At 36.0% G+C, this 24,918-nt stretch overlaps 1 protein-coding gene across 9 annotated transcripts in view; it reads left to right on the plus strand.

Annotated features, from left to right (window-relative positions):
* The window catches only part of lama2 (laminin subunit alpha 2), a 224,090-nt gene that overhangs the window by 155,002 nt on the left and 44,170 nt on the right, over nt 1-24,918 (plus strand). For 6 of the 9 annotated variants that reach the window (XM_015369189.1, XM_015369209.1, XM_015369194.1 and 3 more), the window contains 13 exons: nt 569-754; nt 859-977; nt 1,178-1,295; nt 2,296-2,448; nt 6,387-6,511; nt 6,645-6,731; nt 7,426-7,619; nt 11,379-11,521; nt 12,631-12,729; nt 14,611-14,722; nt 20,832-20,994; nt 24,182-24,260; nt 24,343-24,474. In XM_015369189.1, coding sequence (XP_015224675.1) covers nt 569-754; nt 859-977; nt 1,178-1,295; nt 2,296-2,448; nt 6,387-6,511; nt 6,645-6,731; nt 7,426-7,619; nt 11,379-11,521; nt 12,631-12,729; nt 14,611-14,722; nt 20,832-20,994; nt 24,182-24,260; nt 24,343-24,474 — 1,710 coding nt within the window. The remainder of the gene's footprint in view (nt 1-568; nt 755-858; nt 978-1,177; nt 1,296-2,295; nt 2,449-6,386; nt 6,512-6,644; nt 6,732-7,425; nt 7,620-11,378; nt 11,522-12,630; nt 12,730-14,610; nt 14,723-20,831; nt 20,995-24,181; nt 24,261-24,342; nt 24,475-24,918) is intronic. The other 3 variants (XM_015369215.1, XM_015369222.1, XM_015369237.1) reach the window with 1 other exon arrangement.

A 24,918-nucleotide genomic window follows, 5' to 3' on the forward strand; every position in this document is an offset into this window, starting at 1 on the left:
AAAGCTACTATGAGAAAAAGCAGAGAGTGCATACCGTAAGAGATTGAACTAACAGATTCTGCATATTGAGAGAATAGAGACAGAATGAAGCAGAATGAGGAAATGGGGGTCCCTATGTCCTCCAGAAGTCTAAGCCTATAGCAGCATAACTATAGAGATAGCTCAGGTCTACCTGTTCTGGCTGGACTTCACGTGCTCACCTCAGGCTTCAAAGAACTTGAAGTAGAGTTTGATGCTGTTCTGCTGATATGTGCTGCTTTTCATGGACTCACAGAGGGGTTCTGCAACTAATATGACATGTACAGGAGGAAAGGATGTAGAATCTGGGCCTTAAGGCATTGACATGTCAGAAAAACATGTATTCTTGTTTTTGTTTTCCTCCCAATATAATACTGTTGTGAAAAAAGGCAGTTATTTGGGAATGGCAATACAATGTCTTTGGCTTTTCATGTTATTTTCTAAATTTAACAAAATAAAAGGGCTTTATTATTTATCCTATCAAAAGGCTTTAAAAAATTCTCTTTCACCTTCTAACTAGGAATTTTAATTTTTTTCTTTCTTTCTTTAGATCACAGCCTATGGAGGGCAGCTGAAATACGCTGTGTACTACGAGGCTAGAGATGAAACTGGTCCGTCATCCTATGAGCCTCAAGTCATTATTAAAGGTGGTCCAAATCACAACATTCTAATAACCCGGCACATCCCAGGACTTCAGATTGGTCAGCTCACTCGTCATGAGATCGACATGACAGAGGTACAGTAAGGAGAAGATGGTTGTGGGGCTACCTTGAATTTGGCAATGCAAGCAGTACTTCAAAAATTCAGAGATGCAATTTTTCTGCCTCTTTCTATGTTAAGCATGAATGGAGGTATGAAGATGGCCGGTCTATGACCCGAGAGGACTTCATGGATGTTTTGTTCTACGTGGACTACATCCTCATAAAGGCATCACATGGCAGTCTGATGAGACATAGCCGGTAAAACATTAACAGCTGCTTTCATTTCTAAATGATTTATCATTGATAATTGTAAAATTGTTTGTTCTCAAGAAACAACTTTATTCTTCAAACATAAAGCCTGCAAATGGTGTCATTCCGATTTTTTTTATATATAAACAATCATCAAAAAAAGTTGTAAACACATATTTACTATGAATCAAATGTTGCCTCTCTTGCAGTATTTCAGAAATCAGCTTAACCGTAGCAGAGGAGGGAACGCCGACAGAGCTAAATGAAAAAGCCCATCAAATAGAAAAATGTGACTGTCCCACTGGATACTCTGGGCTTTCCTGTGAGGTATGCACACATGTAAAGGATCAGTCTCTGCAAGCAACATGTGTTTTATTTAAGTCTCTCTCTCCTCTGTTTTATGTAATTTATAAGGAATGGTTTGATATTTTATTTTCCAACTGGGGTCTTACATTGTTGTAATTGGTAGTGTGAGAAGACGATCTGTGATAAATTCATTAACATATTCCAAGGCACTTTGTCTAATATAACCTCACGAGGTTTAATCTTCTAAATATGTCCTTTGCTCACTCGTCTCTTTTTTTCTTGGAGCAGACAAGCTTCTTTTCTCAAGCCACAGAAATCCTTTTAGCAATGACCTAATCTTTAATTTAATGATGTTTCTATGGAGACTGTTTCTGATACAGACTCTACACATTGGCTTCACTGTGGGTAGTAGTTCCTGAAAGCTCTTCAGGATTTCGTGTTAATCTCACAAGATTTTTTTCCTGTTTACTGCCACTTTTTTTTTTTTTTTTCTTCAGAACAATGCTGATTTGTGTTGTTGGGGAAAATACAGGTCTATATAATTCAGAAAGTAAAGGTACTATTAACATGAAGCCAGAGAGGAGCAAAATGAAGCTAACCTTAAAATGCTCAGGTCGTACAAGGCTTGCCAGACAGATGGCTGTGCTATTTGTAGCTGCCGTCGTTGCTAATAAAGTATTTTAAACGGGCATTTAGTGCTTGCAGAGGGAACAGATGGCTCTTTAAATGGACTCCATTAATTATTACTGAACAGGAGAGGGAGGGATAGAGAGTTACCTTGCAAGCCTGCACGCGTATAAATATGCACGGATGTGTATGTCTGTGTCTAAAAGTCACTGGAGTGAATACGTCTTAATTGTGTGTGTGAGAGTGGAATCAGTCAACTGTAAACTAGGGAAGTTACCGTGTGATTATTGTCAGAGTCCCTGCGTGCATCTGCTTAGTTATGCATTCTAATATCAGCTTTATCGTGTGTTAGTTTGTTCAGTGTTTTTAAATATCTGCTTTGTTTTTTGCACAGGAATGTGCGGCAGGTTTCTATCGTCTCCGCTATGGGTCGCTGGTTTCTGTCCCAGCATCCAGAGTGCCCACAGCTGCAGGCATGGGCAGCTGTGTCCAGTGTCAGTGCAGTGGGCATTCCTCCACTTGTGACCCTGAGACTTCAATATGCCAGGTAAATGAGTATGCACATGTGAGTACTCTGCTGCTAGAGCCCATCACAGAGCCATATGTTGACTAGTTTTCAGAGAAACGAGTGTAATGAGAAAGTGAGAGTGGATGTGCATGAGAAGGTATCTCAGGTACAGTAATTAGCCTGGCGATAATTATCTACCACCTGGCTAACTCGTTCATATTTTAAGTAGCTTTTCTTTTTCTTCTATACCTAAATTGGAAGCTATTCTTCTGCTTTACCTTATATTCATTGCAGTAGAAGACAATTAGATAATCAAGAAGAATTGTTTTTTTTTTTAGTGTGTTTGATTTATCTAGTTGTCTTTTTTTTTTACTTTCATTTTTGTGAGTGTATCACAAAAGCTCCCAAAATATCATTCTGGGAAAAATATCAATAACTGTTGTTACCATTGTTACTGATGTAGCTTTTATTATCATATCTTTTCACTTACCTACATGAACTCTTCAGCAGAGTGCTGTTCCAAGTCACATCCCATGTCTGTTAGGATACATAGGATAGGCCTTAAAGTATAAGACATCTGATCAATGGAGCAGGTGGAAGAGTTTATTTTACTTATTTGAATATTGGGGAATAGATGTGCCCTTCTGACCATCTAGAATGAAGTGCAGCAGACCAGTAACGCAAAAGCAGCAATAAGCAGTTTTGTGGGTGTTTATATCTATGCACCCAAGCAGCGGGTGGAGTTGCATAAGAACTTGGCATAAACTCTTTCACTGAGAACAATATTGTAAGTTTACCTGCCTGTCTCCAGTCTCCATGGCAACTAGTCAATGTACTTAGCAGTAGGAGGCATCTTTCTCCACTACTTGCATCAATACATGTGCTTTTAATTTACATATTAGACTATAAAGAGAAAAAAAATGCAGAACTCAAATTGTTAAGGCAACAAGTGTCAACAAATATTTAATTTCAGGACTTTATCTTGTGCAGTGCTGTGTGGAAGAACTTTAATAAGATCTCTTTTATGTTCCTTTAAGGTTCCACCTTCTCCTTTGTTTTTATACATTCTTAATTTTATTATCTTCTTGGGTGTCCTTTTTTCTCTTCCTACTCACGGCCCTTCTTTACCTTGCCTCGTTCTGTCTCACATGTGCCTAATTTCTCTACATGGTACCAATTTGTTTTTCTCTCTCCGTGTCTCCCCTCCCTCTTGTTTAATTTTTGTCTCTCTTTGCCTGCTAGACTTTTTATTTTTTCCTTGCCCATTTCTACCTCGTTTTCCATAACGGCATCATTAGCATCTTCTAACGGAGCAGACTAAATTGAAAACGCTAAACGAGTTTGTTTCTGTGGTAATTAGCAGTAACGAGAAATTGAGGAAGGTAATGGAAATGACTTGCCTCGTTAAGAAAAAAACTTTCTATTGTACCAACTAAAGTTCCCATTTTCAACAAACAAGTGGAGCACATTATAGGGGACCTCTGGGATATGAGGACTATAGAGAAGTGATTTTGTGTACTATAGTTTTGTTTCGGTCATGTTTGGGAGGGGGGTTATTGTTAGTTGTTAACATTACTGAGTGCTTGCCTCTGTTTCTTTCTCTGTGTAAATATTGGATACACATGTTCCTTTTATGTATTTTTGCTATATTTTCAATAAGAGTAACATTAGACTTTACTTGGAATGCTTATAAATGAAGTTAAAAATGAGCTTTAAAAAAATCTACCTGTCAACTGTTATAATGTCTTTCCCAACTTTCAAATAACACTTTATAATGACTATTTCTGCTATTTCGATTTTACACCAGTGTGTAAAATTGCACCTGTGCACAGACGACACATTGACTGCTTCTTTGCACACAGACTTACTACACCTCATCATGCAGAGGTGGGCCTGAGAATCATTACCTTGTGGACAAATGTATCTCTTATCTGAAAGCCACCTAGGCTTGATAAAAGTTGAACCATGGAAAAGGCAAAAAAAAAGCTGAGAAAATGGGAATGGTAAAGAGCAAAGGCCAATCATTTCTCTTCCAGTGCTGTGGAGATACTGAGCATTATAAAAGCTGTTGGAATCAAATGGGGCACTTCCTACTTATCTGTTAGATGTGTGAATCTGCATGTAACAGCTGTCAGTTGCTTTTTTCTTCCCTCTTTTTAAACAAGAGAAAATTTCAAGTAGATGTAAAAAAAGATTTCAATGTAATTGAAATCTGAGTCCTGTCGAATTGTTGCAAAAAGATTTCGGTGTAAAGCTGTCGGAGGGCTTAATCCGAAGTTGCAGAGAAAGTGGAAAAAATGAGGCGGCAGGTATTTCCAATTTGCTAAGATGTCATCTCAGGAGCTCAAATTATACTCGGTAGTTTGTATGGCCTCCTGCTAAATCCAGAACCAAGAATCACTGAGCTTAAGGACAGTCTGAGGTGCAACTGAATGGATCTAAACATGTTTTCCTAGAGATTTCCTATTGGATTTAGGTCGCGGGAACATGGAGGCCAGTCAATACCATCAATTCCTTCTACTGCCTGCATACTCTTGCCACATGAGGCTGGGTGTTATCATGCATCTTAGTTCTAAGGACTTTATCTGATCCCAAATGATGGGGAGGGGGGAGAATCTCTTTGTTTATCCTGCTCTGGTCTGTGAACTTCCGCTCAATTTCTAAAAGATCAGGGTGCCATTGTGGAGCATGCCAAATCTTGTGTTTTCTACTCAATTCCAGAGTAGGCACAAGCTGCCTTGTGCCAGTGCTTACCGAAAACGACCTGAGTGAAGCTGGCCCCCCCACCTTCTTCAAATCAGACAAAATTAGTGTCAAACGTTTGTGCTACGTTTGTGCTGGTTTGTGAAGCAAAAATTTTCGTTTGTGCCGCTACCATTTTAAATATATAATGACATTTTTTTCCGCACAAACCAGCACAAACGGAGCTGAGTTAATTGACACCCATTTCGTCTAATTTGAAGAAAGTGGGGGGGCTTGTTGACCTTTGATGACCTCTAGAAACATCTCTTTATATCTTTAAAATGGTAGCGGCACAAACGAAAATTTTTACTGCACAAACCAGGAAAAACGTAGCACAAACGTTTGACACCAATTTTGTTCAATTTGAAGAAGGTGGGGGGGCTGGTTGACCTTTTGACCTTTACATCTCCATTAATATCTTCAAAGCCAAAGCAGCACAAACGAAAATATTTGCTGCACAAACCAGCACAAATGAGCTGGGTTAATTGACACCCATTACGTCTGATTTGAAGAAGGTTGGGGGGGGCTGGTTGACCTTTGATGACCTCTAGAAATTATTCTTTATATCTTTAAAATGATAGCGGCACAAACGAAAATTTTTGCTGCACAAACCAGCACAAACGTTTTACACTAAGTTTGTCTGATTTGAAGAAGGTGGGGGGGGCAACTTCACTCTGGTCAGAAGACGTTGTGCTTTAAAGCCGTCTACATAAATTCTGATTCTATTGGTTTGGCCAGAATCACTTGTAGGGCTCTGGCAGTACTAATTTTACCTGTCGTTCCAATTAGGAGCAGATTTTTTGGGGCAAAACACATGACAATGAATAAGTAAATCATAAGGAAACAGATTTTCAAATTGCCTGACATCTTAGCATTCTCCTGACTTGTGAACATTGACAATCAAAAGGACTGAAAATAAAAATCCTCTAGAGTTGTCTGATATGCACAGTAAAACTTTTCTCATTTTACATGGTAGAAAATAAAACATCAAGATAACCAAATTGCCTCTTTTTTTAATTACTCTTTACTTTCTTTCAATGAAGTCTACTGAAAGAAAAGAGTTTCTTTTATCTTTCTCCAGCTCCATTTACTACATCAGAATAAAACAAACCACACAAACAGAACTCATGCTGGGTGGAAGATGGAAATTTTGAGTGGGTAGTTTGAGATTTTTGAAAAGGTAGGCATAAATGGTCTTCAAAATAGTTGCAAATTTTGTGCATTCATGTTGGTAGAACTGCCAAGACAACACAGAGGGGGATCACTGCGAACGCTGCGCTCCAGGATTCTACGGCGTCGTCCGTGGTTCTACAGATGACTGTAAACCTTGTGCCTGTCCCCTTACCAACCCTGAGAATAAGTAATATTTCTTTTTCCTCCTTCTATACTGTTTTTAATGAGGAATCCATCAGTGACTAATTTTTGCATTTGATTCAGACTGTTAAAATTAAACATTCTTTACTCATCAATGTGCTTTTTTTTTTGGTATCTAGTTTTAGCCCTACATGTGTGGCAGAAGGTTTTGATGATTTCCGTTGTACAGCCTGTCCTGAGGGATATGAGGGGAAATACTGTGAAAGGTGAGACTCATGCAAAGAAAATAAATGTGTCTGAGTTTATCCTTATGCCAACAATTATATGATGATATACAAACAAATTATTCTATGGAGCTCAAAAAACTATTTTCTGTCTGACCTGGAAAAGGATAAACTCAAACAAATATCCATATATTTCAGCGCACACCTTCCCATGTAAAACTGAAAACGCTATTTATGTACAATGCTAATCAGAACCTTCACTTTCAACTTTTTAAAATAAATTTTGTATGTTATGATTAATTTTGTATTATTCGTTTGAGGGTTCTCTAATGAGAATATCTCTGGATGGTCACATTATAATTCTGTGTCACATTAAAATGAACTCAGATTACGTTTTTCTTCAAACTTTAGTCCAGTCAAACCTTATGCTATTTAGGATTATACAAAGTATTACATCCAGGTGTAATTGTATTATTGTTAAAAAAAAAAAAATAAATAAATAAATAAATATATATATATATATATATATATATATATATATACAGTATATATATAAAATGAGTTGTATTTCTTTTGTGATGAACTCTTATTGGTCCCAGTCATTTGCTCTTTGGTGGTGCTGCTCTAGTTTTTTGTCCAACTACAAGGTTCTTTAGTACCAATGAAGGAGAATTAAATCCCATCTATTTCCAATGACAAATTGATTCTCTGCTATGTTGATTATCCTTTCCTCTAGGTGTGCTACTGGTTATCATGGTAACCCGACGATGCCAGGTGGTCGCTGTGAGGAGTGTAAGTGTTCCTCGTGGGGGTCATTACCAGGACCATGTAACCCTGTCACGGGCCAGTGCCGCTGCAGGGATGGGGCTTCTGGAATCTCGTGTGACCAGTGCATGGATAGGCATGTGTGTGGAGCTTCTGGGATAATCTGTAAGACTAACTCTTTACTTACCGTTTATGTTTTATTCATTGTTTTCATGTTCTTAGTATTGTAAGCCAGATATGTTCTTAGTTTTCTAAGCAAGTTTGTTTCAGGTTTTATGTAGTAGACCAATGCAATGTGTGTGTGTGTGTGTGTGTGTGTGTATATATATAATATATATATATATATATACACACACACACACACACACACACAAGTCAGGGATAAAGCTTTGGAAAGGTTTAAAGTAGGGTAAAATAATACCTCAAGATTTGATGTATCATGGAGCACTTTTCAATACATATTTCAAAAGTGTAACAAATCCTGGCCAACGTTGTCAGGAGGATGACTGATAGTTATGCAGTCCATTAATTTGGCTGTTTCATAATTTTTGACTGCACTATTATTTATATACTCAGATACCATAAAGGAAATGGATCTCCTTTTTGAGACTGACCTGTTTCAAGTAGACAGGTGCGACAATACATAAGATATAAAAAAGGACTGTGATACCTACAGCTCATTCAGCAAATAATCTTTGAGAATAAACTGTAAATCATATCCTCTATCACATAAAACACTGACTGAGGTTGTTAAAGAGGTGCGTAAAAGTGGTAAACGGTTGGAATGATCAGAGGATGAATAACTGGACATGCCACAGTCCATCACCAGACCAAAATCCAATTGATTGGATGGAAAATCACTGGGAGCAGCAATTTTATTCACAATGAATGTCCTAAGGTTTTTTTTCCTCAAGAGGTATGTGATTCTATGGGAATTTGATTTACAGTGGTAGTTAAAATCAAGCACTTAAAGTTGATTTTGTTCATTCATTAGAATTTTTTTTTTATTATTACAAAGTTAAAGAAACTAGGGGCAGGAATGATGAAAGAATACTCATGCATGTTCAGTTTTTAATGATAAAGCGTTAAAAATCAAAACCAAGGAGCTCACCCATTTTTTCTGCATTGCATTGAATAAGCTGTGTGCTACAAAATAGGTTGCAATTCATGGGGCCAAATTTCCTTTTTCCCACTAGAAGTCTTACGTATGTGACGTCAGTTGAGGCTACATGTGCGCGCCCGACAGCTTTGATACAGAAAGTCGCAGATGTTTCAGTAGTAGTGGTAGTAGACTTAGAAAGGGCTGTTTTAAGCACTCCGTTACTTGACTCAGTGCTTGTTGCTGTCTTGAAATATATCTGGTGGTCTTGTAGTAAACCATCACATAGTTAGCAATGTACGAGCCTCACTAGTGCAGGGCTGTGCATATGGTATGTCCGTTTCTCCATGCTCCTGCGTCGGCTTGGTTGGTGTCTGCAATTACCTGCAGAACCAGTCATGTCTCATTTCCTCTTCCTGCCTCTTGGTCTTTTAAACTCTACTTTGTATTTAGAATTGTTATAAAATTCATAAACGTTTGTGAAATAACATAGCATTTTGTTTGACGAAAAGTAAAAACTTTAAGACTTTTAGAAACCATCGTGGGTGAAAATATCTGCTCTTTAGGTTGATGGGAGATAGCAGGATGGTTTATTAAACAGATATTACTTGGCATGATTATAAAAACGTTGGTTCATTGCATAGCAATACTGTTCTATTTCCCAAAGTTGGATGCTACAAATTTCTGTTTGCCACTTTTCTAATATTAACCTTTTATTTTAAGCCTTTGAGCAAAATAAAAATTACTTGCTACATCAGTGGGTATTGTAAGCCAGATATTTACAATCACTTTAAAAAAAAAAAATAGTATTATAAACTGAGGTCATTATACAGAATAGCCTTAAACTGCAGAAATCAGAAGAACAGGAAAAAAAGAAAAGCCCATTTGCACCAAAGGTTTCCAGACTCCATTAACCCTTCAGTCTTGGTCCATTTCATTCGTTTTCAATGGTTTCTCTCATTCCTGGGGGTCACATATGAAATGTCACATGATTTTGTAATCTTTGCTGTATTTTGACAATCAAATCCAGATCGAAGCCTTTTCCTTTAGTTGCCATGGGAGACATAATAATAGCAGAAGTCATACTTATTCATTAAAGCAATAATTTCAATGTCATTTGGAGCTAATTTAAACTTAATATGATAATAATGGCAGTGCCAATTTAGTACCATTAACATGCTTGGAAGAAAGTGTGTGAATGAGAACATAGATGAAAAGGTTGTAAGACAGAGGCCGATGTGAAATTGCTGCTGTCAGGTTGGTGAGGACATTTCTTCCTCATGTCTTGCATGATCTGCATGTTTCCACATTGAACTTGTGCTCATATATTGGAAATGCTGCACCGAACTGATTGCTTTTGTGTCCAAACCATAATCAAAGCTCTTTGTTCTGACGACTGTATTTTTTTTTTTTTTCCCCAAGCTCTGGCTTTTATATCATTTTGCCAGGCACAACAAACCGCTTCTTCCGCATGAGAATATAAAGATATAAACATCTGCATCAATTGCAGAAATTCATCTTAAATATAACAAGTCATGTCACACAGTTTGTTGCATTATTAAACTTGCCTACATAGATCTATGAAAATATGCTTACAATACGATTATTAATCCATTAGATGCAGATGTAACATATGAGTATCCCCCAGCTCATGTCTAGAAGGAGACTTGGGGCCATAATAGATTACCTTCAGTGGGTAATTTAAAGGAGGTATCACATACTCAGTATATTGCTTAATATATCAGCTTAAATATGATCAATTTATGTATGTTTAAATTTGTTTTGGATATGTTCTTGTCTTTTTTAATTTGCTCTAATTTAAATTGTATAAATAACTATATTGTCAGTAAAATACAGTGGCTTATTGAAGCACAAAACATGATGATAAAAATTCAAACACCTGAGTATTCTGGATTTTTCCTTTATACGGAAATTAAATATCCAAAGCAATATATGTTTATATGTAGTTCATCTTTCTCACGTCAGATAATTTCAATTCGTTATAGAAAAAATTTTATATTAATGGTTCGAGATATTATTAGGGTAATTCGGTTTTTTTGGATTTAAGGAGGTAAGGTACAAGTGAAAGTCAAAATTATGTCTGAAAAAGAATTCAGAATGTAAAATAATTGTTTTTTTAAAGCACATTTTTGTTTTATCTAATTAGTTTTTTAATCCAGTGTTTTGGGGTTTTATAAGGTCTTACACAATGTAGTCGTGTGAAGTATTATTAGGTCCTTTGTTATATAAAACCTTTGTAATGTTACGACGTGCAAAGAGGCAGCGTCATTGTCCAGTATTGTTTCACAAGCAGGGATTCAGAAAAATGACAAAGGAAGGCGAAGCTATTAGCAGGACTATTTAATGTGTGTGGAAGGGTGTCATGATCAGCAGGTCTTGCTACAAACAACAGTTTTGTGTTTTGTCCAAATGCGTGTGCAAATTATGCATGGAACTCCGTGAATGCAGTGGATCTTTTTTGTGATTTGGTTTTGTCAGAGACTGATGGACTAGAAACAGTTTGAATTCATAAAATGGTGATTTCCCAAGTGTGGGCATGTGCAATGGTTGTTTATTTTTCTGCAGTGTATGTTCATAAAGGGGCCATTTTCTCCCCATGCTGCTTTCATGTATCAGCAGCCTTGTCTTAATGATGCTACAACATAAAACTTGCCAAGCAAAGTCACACGTTATGTTGATTAGTTGACATTGATGAAATATACAGCAACACAAAACTTACACTGATACTTGGCAAACAACACCAAGGTGTCAGTGGAGTTTACACACCAGCTATTTCAAACTTGTCTTTGTTTTTTTTCCTCTAGCCTGTGACGATGAGTGCTCAGGTTTGCTAATAAGTGACATGGACCGTCTCTATCGCATCATCACCGAAGTCACTCTGACTACACCCCTTCCACCACCATATAAAGTCCTGTACCGCTTTGAGAACATGACAGACGAGATCAAGGTAAAGAAAGTTTAAACCTTTTTGATTGTGTATATTAAGTCTGGCTAAAATTGTCCGATTCTTCAACGCATAGTGCATGACGCGCGTTAGGTGGCACGAGCTGCTGCTTCACAACAATACCCAACTAACTTAGCAAAATCTACTCAGGATATTAGGAATAATATCTTATGTGCCACTCATCATCACGTTCATGTATGAAATAAAAATGTTATAATTAATAATTTTAAACACTGTATGATGAAGTCCACCTAGCACACTGTAATGTGTGTGTGTATATATGTATATGTGTGTGTGTATGTATATATATATATATATATATATATATATATATATTTTAAAACACGTTTTTAGTTCGTGTTACTGCCGCTTATCACCGCTCGCACCCGCACTGTGCGCTCTCCCTCCCGCCCGCACCAGCAATGATCTTTCAATATTTGTCCCGCGCCGCACTGCTTTGCGTTGGGTCCCGCAAGACTACCACGGAAGTGCATGGCTCTACCACCCAGTAAAAGCTGTGCTGATCTTATTTTATCCCATTTATCACTCCTTTTTGTTTTTTTTTGTTTGTTTTTTTTTTTGTTTGTTTCTCTAACTTCTCTCTGTACAACTAGTACAGTTAGTTCTCCATTGGAACTTAAAATGATCTACGGTTGTTTTTTATCGTTTTAAACATGCCCTCAACCAACGGCATGTTTTCAGATACAGGTCATCACGACATACACATCACGGCATCTCTCATTGGTGCACTGCCCCCCTGTGTATTTATAAACTGCTCATTATTGGCTATGAGAGTGCTTAGATTTTGTGGCGATGTTATTAGACTCTACTGCCCCTTTATTCATTTTTATTGACCCTGATTGAAATGAATGTTAAACAAAATTGTTTCTTTATATTAGTATAAGAAAATTAAAGTTTGACATTGTTTCCTTTACTAATTATTAAAATGCAAAGCTATCTAGAATTGGGAATAAACATTTAAGATTTTTCTCTGTGCAAATTGTTTTGCCCAGCAGCACAGGTCTGGGTGGTATTGGAAACATTGCTTGAGGCCACATTGTGTTAGAGGATGCTTTGTCTAATACTTTCATCTCTCCATTTCCCCTTTGAAGCACATGTTGTCGCCTCAGAAAGCTCCAGAGAGATTACTGCAACTGGCCGACTCCAACCTGGGATCACTGGTGGTTGAGATGGACCAGCTACATAGCAGGGTACAAATCCTTTGGGTTTCTTTCAACTTTAAGCCTGTGTCTTCCTTTTTTTTATCTCATTTTTTCCTCTCTGTGTAGCCAAAGACATGGCAGACATTTCAGCTTGCATGTAGTGCCTCAGTCATTTTCAAAAGAAATGGCTGGAAATTACACTGGTGACAGAGTTCAGGTTTTTGAATAAAAAGCTAGATATATTGTAGCCTTTAAAAGCTGTTGGAATTTTAAGTTGAATATTTTGTATCTATGTATTGCTTGTCTAGTTTGATACACAATCAGCACGTTTTTATATGATAGGCAGTATATTCCATAAATGTAGTCTGGACTGTAAGCCTAAATAGAACCGACCACCTCTCAGATAAGCATTTTGCTCCACAGTAATAGTCTCACGTCATACATTTAATTTTACGGCTTTTGTATTGGTTAGAGCAACTTTTAATTTTTTTTAGAACAAAATGGATACAGCACAATGTTCGATACCCAACGATCTCGTCAGTCAGGGTCTGCAGCAGCAGTGCACCTTAGAACTGTGTCATTTTTTAAGTTGTTTTTGCCGACCTTCTTTGAGGCCAATTTGAACCCTTTCTCTCTAAATTGAGATTCCTTGCCGTCTGGTACTTTTTTTCTTCTTTTTTTTTTCAACACAGTTTTGAAACGAATCAGCTGATTTACCAGAGAGTCCTCTACCGGAAAGCCTTTTCAGAAGGATGTTGGGCTGCACAATGCTGTTGTTTTGTTTGTTTGTTTGTTTTTATCTACACAACCAATTAATTTAAATATGTAGTTATGGGTTTGGGGTATTGCAGGCTAACAAAGAAGTCAAACGACTCTCATTCTAAAGGGGAGGACCCGTTCATCCAGTCCAATTTGCTTGTTTTCTAAGCCAAAACAAGGCTTTGTTTTTTAGTCCTCTCTCTAAAGCCTCAAACTCAACGCTATTTCTGATATCTTTAATTGTAAAAGCTTCCTGGATGGGAAGCGAAATCTCTTCAAACTTTTGAACAAAGTTCAGTGGATTGTTGTTGTTTTTTTACCATTTTGGAATGACTATGAACGGGATGACTCAGAATCTTCACCAGCAATTCAACTACTACTTTTAAAATTATCGTAATAGGCCTGTGCCTAAATTCAGACCAAAGTCAGTTAAAATACCATTAGATGGTAAATTATCTTTCCCAGCTTGCAATTGCTGGAGATATGTAAGGCAAGCAAAAGAACCCGAATGTGACTACTTTGGTGCTGGGATTGACGTTTGGTGTGAAGGCACCATTAAACTTTCCTGATGCCTTTTTCATTGGCGACTTTGCTAAGAGTCAAGGCTTCAGAAGATTCCCTACCACTTAGCCCTCGAACCTTAGAGTGGCTTTTCTGTTGAATGAAACTTTCCTTTTTTCTCCTCTCCCTCTCTCTCTTTCTAAATGTGTATGCTGTCATGGTTTGCTGTGTGGTGGAGTTAACCAAAAATAGAAAACAATCCCGATCACAATCTAACATTCATGTTGTCAGGCTACACACTTTTAGGGATTTAATGCCTGACATTTATTGACAATGTTAAAGCCCCCCCTCCACACGACCCTGTCAAATGGCAGCAGAACATATAATTATCATCACACTCCAAACTGTGTGTGTCAGTGTTAGATTGAGTGTATTTGTATGTTTTTATACATGTCTGGATTTTATCCATCTCCTTGTGCTCTTGGGCTTGTCTTTAAATGTGAGGTTTTTCTCATTTTAAGTCTTCTACTTTTTGTGTACACAGTATTGATTTGTTTGTATCTATTTATCTTGTGTCACTTCATAAATTCTCATTCTTGATTTAACTTTCATATATTCATGTAATGCCTGTTTCCTTTTTGATGCATGTTTATGTTTTTGTGTAAACAGGCGACTAAGGTGTCCGCTGATGGCGAGCAGGTAGATGATGATGCAGACAGGATTCATAAACGAGCTCAGGACCTGGAGCAGTTCATTAAAGACACACTGTTGGGAGCTAAAGGTAAAGAATGAGCTCTCCCCTTTTAGCTATGTATTAATCCTGTCAACATTTCCTTTAAAAAAAAATGATATCTATTCTTTTACTCTATTTTCTTCTTGTTATACTAAAGCTAATTGAACATTCTCCTGAACTGAATGGCTCCTATTGGGGAAATGTAGAAAAGTATATTGTAGATGTGGATGTAGAGCAAAAAGATGTAGTGAGGGGGTATTGGAAAAAAATAGTTTTTCAAAAATCTCAAGACTTAATGCTCAGTGAAATTCTGTTTACCAACTTTTGAACAGAGGCTTTGAAAGAAGCCAACCAAATGGTTCGTCTAATGGAGAAAAGCACCCATGAAATTGGTGCTGATGGACAAATTGACGGTGCTCCATCCAAGGTGTTGGTGCAAAGTGTTGCTGTAACTATCAACAGATTTCTCAAGCCATCACAACTGATCTACTTGCCTTCCTCAACTTCAGAACAGCCATTTTACTCAGTTCTATTGGCATTAAGCAAGTTACTGTAGAAATTATAACAAAATATTTATCCTTAGATCTTTTTCTTTAATAACAAATCTTCCATTAAGTGGTAACTTAAGCTATTTTCCCTCTACTTATTTACCAGCATTGACAAGATGCTGATGCTACCTATAATAGATTAGCTGTTTAAGTCCTTTTTCATTTGCACCAGTAGAAAGTTAATGAAGTTACTTAAACAAGGATACAAGCTTCAGATGGAAAGATAACAGCAGTTAGCATTTACTATTTACTAGTCAAAATTGATTAATAATGAGTTTGTGGAGGCTTTATTGAATCTAGCCATGCTTCAAGAATTATGATCCCACAACAAGGTTTTTACTTGACTTCATTTAAGAAAAGGTCTCATAAAACAGCTATAATTCAGTACTGCAATTTCTATTAATAAATTAAATTTTCACTTGTTACAGTAGCTGCATTTGCACATTGATCAGAGGCAACCCATTATTCCCCCAAATAAACAAAACAAAAATACACTTTTGAGATTTTCCCTAACAAAAACTATAATATATGGTCAGCAGGCTTTCAGCAAGCAATGCATACGGGTGTACATTGTATGCCCTTTACTAAAAAAATTACAAATTGTTTGCCCTGTTTTTGATATGTACAGCTTTGGCACGCCCTAAATTCCCCCCGGAAGCTTGGCTCAAATGTTCAAAATTTTACAAGAAGATGGAGTGGGAAAACGCAGCATTACACTTTCTGATTGTTTGAATTAAACAATGAAACATAATAATGTAAGGAGTAGTTTTGTATTCAAAGACCAAATTTAGCTGCATTCAACCTCAAAATTTAGAAAATAGTCTAAATTTCAACATTTTCCAGGGCCCCCGGAACCCCCTACACAGCGCAAAGCCTAAAGATGCGATACATCAAGGTGTACGCACTATGAAATATTCCTAGCTAAAGACCTCATGGTCGGTGACAGTAAAGTTCACTTTAAAAATCTCAAACTAAGTTTCCTGCTTTGCCACAACAAGAATTATCTTGTGACATGATGGGTCCAATATATTTGACCCACATGCAGAAGCACTCACAGAGACCGAGAAAGATTTAACAGTTTATTGAAGATTTACTGTACAGAGATAGGAAAAACAGTTCCTCAGCTTAAGGGAGGTTCCTGTAGTCTGGTGAAGCAGAAGTGGAAGCTCTAGGAGGCAAAGAGAGTGGTGAGTTCAAGGACTGTGGGAAAACTGGGCGAAAGTCTGAATACAAGGCAACTTGGACTCACAGCAGTTGTTGGGGAGGGTTTCTGAGATCCCGTTTGTGGAGGCTTGGTCAGTAGAAGGTTAGTTTGTTGGAGGGCGGACACGCAGACTAAGGAGATCCTGAGGAGCAGTTGAGCAGACTGACACTTGGTTACTGAAGTGCTCGGTGTTCAGATGAGGAGATCCGTCTCCTTTTCTCAGTGTGACGAGTGTTTCCCTTCCAAGACTTGAAGGGCCAGCGTATCCAGTGGATCTGAAAATTCCTGACAGAAAATCAAAGAGAAAACTCAGTTATTGCTGAAAGAGCTCAGAAGAAGTTCGGACTCAAAGTGAATCAGCAAACTCAGAGTGGCTAGAGTACCCAATACTGGCAAACACTCTGGCAAGGAAGTGAAGACAGTCTGCTCCTTAAATACTCCTCAGGAAGTTATGACCCAATAGGCTGCAGGTTTGAGGTGAGAAGAACTGGAAGCCCTCCAGACCAGCAGAGGACAAAGGCACCATCTAGTGGGTGCAAGGTGGAACTGCAAAAGAAACAAAACACGCCCCACAAACTGGAATCCTAACATCTTGTGTGAAATGGTTTCAAATTTCCTTTCATAAAAAAAAACTAAAAATTGGTCAACACTGTTTGTAATTATAAAATTAAAAATGTTTTGCTTAAATCCAGTTTTCTGATCTAAAGTTATGATTTGAAATTTCCCTTTCCGTAATTTTTGAAACAACTGAAATGGTCCATCAAACTATAGAAGATCCCATCCAACAAACTGATCTTTTGTTTTGTTTTTATCAGGCATCTTTTAATCAAAGAACCACTTTCTACTCCTGCTTGTGTTTCAGATTTACTGTAACTAGTTGTATGGCTAGATTGACACATGATGATCTTTATGCTTGCTGAATAAATATTACCATTAACAAATTAAATCTACTAAACCATATCAGGATAGATTAAGTTTCTCTTCTAACTCAGTTCAAGAGCACCCTCTCTCTACCTCTCAAAAATAGTGACCCCTGATGAGCATTGCTATGAACCTGAAAAAGTTAATGGTAACTGTTGGTTATTAGAATGATGATAAAACAGTTCAGCCTTTCAATCTTAAACTTATTGGAATTGTATTCTAAGCAATTAGAATAGTTTGTGGTGTTGCGTAATAAGCATTGTTGTAGTCTGAGTTGAGAAATGCAAATATTTTTTTTAACGATTGCACAACTGCCGTTTTTTTATTACTGTTATGAAATTCTTGTGTTTTTGGTTGGAGAAAAGTTGACAAATCAACTAAATCTCACTTGCAGTAGTGAAATTGTCCCCCCTTTGCTGTTGCTCCCAGCTCTTTGGCCCTCTGCCTAATCACGGTGTGATTATTGTGTGTACTTGAATGTGTGTATCTAGGAAAGTGAAAGAGAGACTGTGTCCTGGCTCACTGAATGATTGAGAGTAGCAATTAGAGACTTAATTAGTGGCCATCACAAACACACAAATACACACCGATATGCAAACGCCTTTGCATGCTTTTGACACATTTGTGCAACACTGCACACAAAGACACACAATAGGCAAGAAAGTACTGTACACAATTTCCCCACACATGTTTGCCAGATACCTTAATATGATTCTGTCCACGATTTAAGTGTTTAATTGGTTTTTAAATCTCACTATGTAATTATATGACTGTGGCACACGCTGTTGTTTTGTCTGTGCACACACTGCTAGAAGAGCCATGCGCACCCATACACACATGCAGTACAGCTGTTCATTAGCATGATGGCTTAGCTGCTGTCTTGGCTCTAATCACTTTATGTTTACACTTCAAATAAGTGAAATGCACCACAACACACACACCGATAAACTGTGAAATATTTTTACTTGTTTCAGTCAAATACAATTTAAGGCAACAAATGTTCCCATGTGTACACATAGGTAAGAAAAAGTACTAATAGGCTGATGTTTGTTCCTGCACTGGTACATGTATACAGTCCTTATTAGTGTCAGACAGACTGAGTTTTTGTTTCATCACTGATATCTCTGAGATTTATGGACTCTAATCTGAGAAAATAAGAGTTGATTCAGGGCTGCTTACAGAAAACTGGCTTCAAATGATGAAATGAATTAAGATTGAATTGGATTCCAACTGTGATTAAATGAGTAACGATGAGTAAAAATGAGGTTATTAGTCATTTAAAGGAATATGTTTGTTCAATGTACAAAAATTCAACTTACTATATTGTGTTTCTGCTGGAGCCGTCATCCTTATACCATCTATGCTTTCTGATCTTTTCTAATTTAATTTTCCTTTTGGACCTTAATGGCTGCTTTGCTTGCTTTAGTTTTCTTTTTACTTCTTTTTAGTTCTCATCATTATACAATATAATAATGCTATAGATAAAATATTTTTTAAAATGTGTGTCAATATTTGGAATAATATGGATTACAGTTTCAAAAACTATTTGAACATTAGCAGTAAAGTGTAAAATAAGAATTAAGGTGATTGAACTGAGATCACATTTTTTGTCTTGATGTAATGCACTTTTATAAATCTTTATTAAAGTCTCTTCAGGTGCAGAACCAGTTTGTAATTTATCAAATTCATGTTGAAGGCCAATAATAGAAAAAAGTGGGTGAGAATGGTAGTTTGTGAATGTACAAAATTAACTCAAACCTTTTAACTCTTTAGGTAAATTTATCAATTCTTGTAATTTTTAACCTGAAGTTTATCGATATTATTCATAAGTTTGCATAAATGGCATTCTTTAGTATTTATTCTAGACTTTGCCAGTTTAAGTATCTTTGATTATCTCGTTAAAAAATAGAACTATTGAAATAAATAAATAAAGCTGTTTATTTTCAACATATGACAGTTAAATATTATAACCAAATTTTAATATTACTTAATTATCATATTTTTTGTTTTATCATGACAACTGTTAATGGGTGGGAGCTTCACACTGCAAAGCATAGTGGAAACAATATGGGGTGAATGCCTGAGGAGAGAGTATCGGACGTGACCCATTGCCGGGGTCAAGCCTGTATGCAGGCCTCAGTCCTCAAAGCAGCTGTTACAGGTTTAGTGGTAAACATTAAATAATATTAATCAGCTGATTCCTTTAAATGCAGTATTGCATCCATGCAGAGCTTTGCTTGGATCATTTATGAGAGAATCTGGATGTGACATGAGGTGGAGCATTGTACCTAAACTTTAAGTTTGTAATTATTTATTATAGAAAATTGCTTAATTTTTTTTTATCAGGTTTGTATTTTTAGCATGCCCTATTTTACGGTGTTTGTGTACATACATATTTGTATGGATCCTACTCATTTGTTTTTAAAAATGAGAGCCCTGTACAGTTTTGGCAGCACATGCGTAAAACACACTCTACTAGCTAGGTGATCATAACATTATGCTCATTAAGCACTAAAAGCGTGATGCTCTACTTCTACTACGTAAATCCTATATTTATGAAAATGCACATTTCTCTGTAATCACAAACAGTAGAATGTGTAGAATAAATAACTTTATAGTGGTGATAGAAATAAAGGTTTTGAGGGTTTTTTTGTGTTTTCTTTCATTTAGAAAGACAGATTTCCATTACATCAGTAATCACAGCTTCATCCATTTAAGATTATAACTGAAGATATAAGCAGAAAGTCCAAGTGATTTTGTCCATGTTGCCTTTCTGGTATTTTTAACAGAATATCACTAACTTAATTGTAAAGATAACAAAAAATGAACAGAATTAAACAGTAATGGGGATTGCACCACCTCGAGTAATAAAAACCACACATTTTTTGTGGTGTTTATTAAATTTTTTTTACGCACTCTATGGTGGGTGAACATTTAAGTTGTAATAGTTGAAACATCGAATTGTGTTCTGTATTTTCACATTTAAAAAAGAATAGAATAGAATTCAACGTTGTCTTTACACTGACATTACATGTATTTAAAGTGAGCAAAACTGGTTATCTTGCCTAGAAATGGACCCTTTTTGGACATAATGAGGATGCAGGACAATGAGTGCTTTAGATAAAATAAACTTAATAATCAGCACATAAGTGAACTATACACAGCGACTCTTTAATGCCCTCATTTAACTTATTAGATTATTTTTATGTACATTTAATATAATGCATATAATATATATATATTTCACCAAAATGTCATTACTTGCCAATTAAAACAGCTTCAAACTAGGAATTACTAAAATTAAGAATTATTGTAAAAATTGTAATATTTTTTGGCATTTATATCAACAGTTTCAACTGCCAAAAATAGATGAAACACCAAAGAGTGTTTTTCTTATGCCTTTCGCAACCACAGCTCCATAAACTCAATCTTCCCGTTGGCAGCCTCCTCAAAGCGGTCCCTCTGTGTGTCTCTTTACGTCCAGATCTCCAATTCAAGGCTGCAGAGTTGAACAGGACCCTCTCAAGGAAAGATGGAACCGCAGACAAAAGCCTTACCGAGATGAAGGAGGAGATTCAGGCGATGCTCGCCGAGATGAGAAAACGACAGCTGGGAGGAATGAAAAGCATTGCAGAAGAGGAGGAGGAGTATGAGAGCACTCATCACACACACGCACATATAACACACACTTAAACACACACATATTAGGTGTTGCTCTTCTCTCCCAGAGAAAAACTTTCACTTTATTTTTGTAGGCATTTTTTTTTCATTCTATAATGCATAGCCGTTACATACACAAACTTTCTTTAGTTATAAATAAGTTGTAAAACTGTTATAAAGTATAAGCGAAGCAAGGGGTGCATTGTTTTAATTAAAAGTTGAATATTTATTGTATAAATTGTCTTTTTGCTAAAGTTTTGTGAAGGACGACAGGTACCACTTCTGTTAGCATTGCAATTCATGTATTTCCTTGTTCCCTTTACTGTCACACCTACGCTTTCTGCTGGGACCTTTTACATTCATCTTCATCTTTTTTACTTTGATACAAACTGACCCAAAAAACACAGGAATGCAGACCAGTCTTGAAATAACGCCATTCATTAAAAGCTAGGTTTCTAATACTGCATGTCTCTTGAGTTTCACTCTTTCCTTCAAAATAAGATGGTGGTTAATTTTGAAAAACAATCTTATAAAAGTTCTTAATTTCCTAACCTGTATTTGATTTCATTTTTAAATCAATCTAAAATCCACCTCTTCTGTTTCTTTTAACAGTTAAATTAATGAAACAAATATTTTCTTATGGGAGCTTCTTTATTTCTAATATGTAGTTTTTTTCATTTTTACATAATTCATCAATGTAATAAACTTATAGACAATTTGTAATTCATAGTGATTTTAAATGTTCTGCTATGAATATAGTCTTAGGGCAACATAACCCTGAGAATTGGCTATTTAATAGAAAAATAATTCATACAAACATTCCTAAAATTCTACTGGTTTATTTTCTTGATTTGTTTCTCTCTTGATTTTGGCGATATAATGATGTAAGCAGCTATTTGATGGCTGCACATCTAAAAGTCATGTCTTTGCATTTGTTGTAGCAAAGCGTGTCTCTGTTTTTCTCCAGTGCTCATTAATGTTCTCTCATTCTCTCAAGGCATTCAGAGGAATTAGTGATCTATTTCTGCATACCTCTTTCCCCTCTTCTGTTTCAGCTGTAAAGGTCGATGAGTTAATTAAAAATATCACCGTAGGGGAACAAACAGAGACGGTCATAAAATACATAGAACATGTAATGAGACAGGAGAGAAAAAAAAAGAAAAAACAAAAGAAAAAGGTAGCTGACGGATGGATAGAGAAAATTAGTAAAATAAAGACACAAACAGAAATTGCTTCAGCCTCTGAGTGACTTCATTATATGACCAAACACCAAGGGGAGATTTCATCCAGTTCTCCTGTTAATAAAAAAAAAAAATAAAAAAAAATGTTTGACTTCATGAAAAGAGCAAAGCTTTCAGTTATTCCATATTCTTTGTATATTTTCAATTGGACATGTTGCTAATATGCTATTTTTAAGCTAATTTGTTCACACGCTGCAAAATAGATTTTATGTAATTCACAGTAATTGAAACCATATTTGTAATGCAAAAGTGCGATTGATAAGCAATGACTAGATAATCTCTCCAATGGTTTATTACACATTTTTTGGTTGTTTTTTTTTCCCCCCGTGTTATTCCCTACAGGGTTCATTAGTTTTATCATATTCCATCATGCAATCCCCCGATCCTCAAACACTGAGCTTTTCCTCTGAGTGATATTAACTGGAGGACACTAGATCCTTCATGTGTTAATTTTTTATGTTAAAGAAGGAAGATTAGACTCATTAAAGGATGTGACTGTAAACATGTGGCTACTAAATTATCTTAAATGCTTCCAGAGAGAGAAAGATGGCTCAAAGTGCACCAAACATTGTTAAAATGTTGTAAACAAACAGTTACATAGCAAACGAGTATTTTAAAGCAAAGCACTGCATACTTCCTTCTATACTGGTTTAACGCAGGATTTTAGCCATCCTGAAAGGCAGCAATCAAAGACTCTGTTAAAATACTTTAAAAGCCGCCTTTTAAAAATGCAGATATTTTTCTATACCAAATTCCCATTTTTCTTGATCAGTTACATTAACATCTACTACAAGCATTCACCCTCATATAACATCTTGTTTCACAAAAGAGTTTTACTATTGGAATTTGCCAATTATTGTTACCATTCATCTCTTTGGAGTGTAGTTGATAAAATATAAAACACAGAAATCTAATAATTAAATTTTGCTCCACTTTTTTATATATATATATATATATATATATATATAATTTATTTTTTTTCCAGTTATCATTGTGAAGTATTTTCAAGGTTTTTATCAAAATACTAAATTGTTCTCAGACATATGACAGCACAGAGCTTATACTATTTCCAACATTAGATGAGGTTTGTCAGTATAAACAACTTTAAATGCATCATAGGTTTCTTTCTGCTGTCATTTTGTTTCCTTCATAATTTCTATTTCTTATTTCTTTAACCCTTTATTGTCCAAATGTTAGTAACTAGGATATAAAAACAACTTTGCAGAAAGCATAGCAAAATGGTGAGGTCAAATTTAGTCTGCACAGTCTGCAAGGTCCACCTCTGTCTTAAAGCTGAGTTTAACTGATTTATTTATTATCATCTGTAATCTAATGTTACCTACTGTAAATTAAGTTAAACGAAAAAGTTTATAAGTTAAGTAAAACACTTAATGCACCATGTAAGAATATTCAAACGCTGAGTAAAAGAGTTACTAAACTGAGTTAAAAAGTAAAACAAATGTAGGTTCTTGTATCAGAGTTAATGCTCTGAGGATTTTGTTGTAATAAAAAAAATGTTTCTCTTTTAAGTAAGTAAGTATGATTCATAAAAAGAACTCTTTTGGATTGATTTATTATTACTGCTATTATTTGCATGTTCTGTCGACCAATAACCCTCTTTAATTTACAATTTTATAATGTTTCACCAATTTCCTTATAAAGGCTTTAGGTGTTCTTTTGGGATTAGAAACATTAGATTTACTGTGTATTTATCAAATTGATTTAGAATGTAAAATATTAAACACAAGATTAATCAAAGTTATTTTAACATAGCAGTGTGATTTAAAAAAAAAAAAAGTTTACAGTTGACTAGTTTTGAAATATTTCAACATTGCTAATACATAAAGATAAGTACTCTTTTCTTTTGAATCCTAATACAATCATGTAGCATATATTTGTATATGCTCTCTTGAACTCTTTATTTCTCCTACAGTCTAGCAGAAGAGTTGTATCAGAAAGTCAAAAGACTGTTTGGTGACCCTCATCAAGCCACTGAGGATTTAAAAGCCGAGGTAACAGTGATCACTAGTTCTAAATTTTGTCTTTAAATTTGCCAAATGACAAAAATTGCTTCCATATCTGTGTGTTTTAAAGATCAAAGAAAAGCTGTCTGATCATGAGAGGAAACTCCAGGAGGCTCAAGATTTACTGCATTCTGCCCAAGGAAAGACGAGGCAGGCTGGCTCACTGGCAGAGAGCAACAAAGCCAACCTTACTCTTCTACAGGTGCAGCACAACTCAAGAATCATCATTATTTCCAGTTATGATTAAAGGCTGAGGATTCAGTTTTATTTTGCCAGAATTTTCAGTGAATTCTCTCTCTCTAAAGTTACAATCAAGATAATAGACTCCAAAATAAAGCTATATTAGAAGGCAGTCATAGTATTTCTACTCCATCAGCTGTCAGGCTTTGCAGTATAAATTTTAAAGTTATATTAGGTTTAACAGGGACATTACCTCAGAAGAATAGGCTTTCTTTTCTGATGTGCATACTGGACCTGCCGCTGAAACAATCTGCTTGGTTTCTCTAACAACATTTCTAAAAAGCTTGTTTCTCATCTTTAATTGGCTTTATAATACTTCCACTTCAGATTAAAACTTTAAACCAAATAAAAAACCCATCCATCCATCCATCCATCCATCCATCCATCCATCCATCCATCCATCCAT

This window comes from Cyprinodon variegatus, unplaced genomic scaffold (assembly GCF_000732505.1).
Source record: "Cyprinodon variegatus isolate N-32 unplaced genomic scaffold, C_variegatus-1.0 Scaffold37, whole genome shotgun sequence".
Taxonomy (NCBI): Eukaryota; Metazoa; Chordata; class Actinopteri; order Cyprinodontiformes; family Cyprinodontidae; genus Cyprinodon; species Cyprinodon variegatus.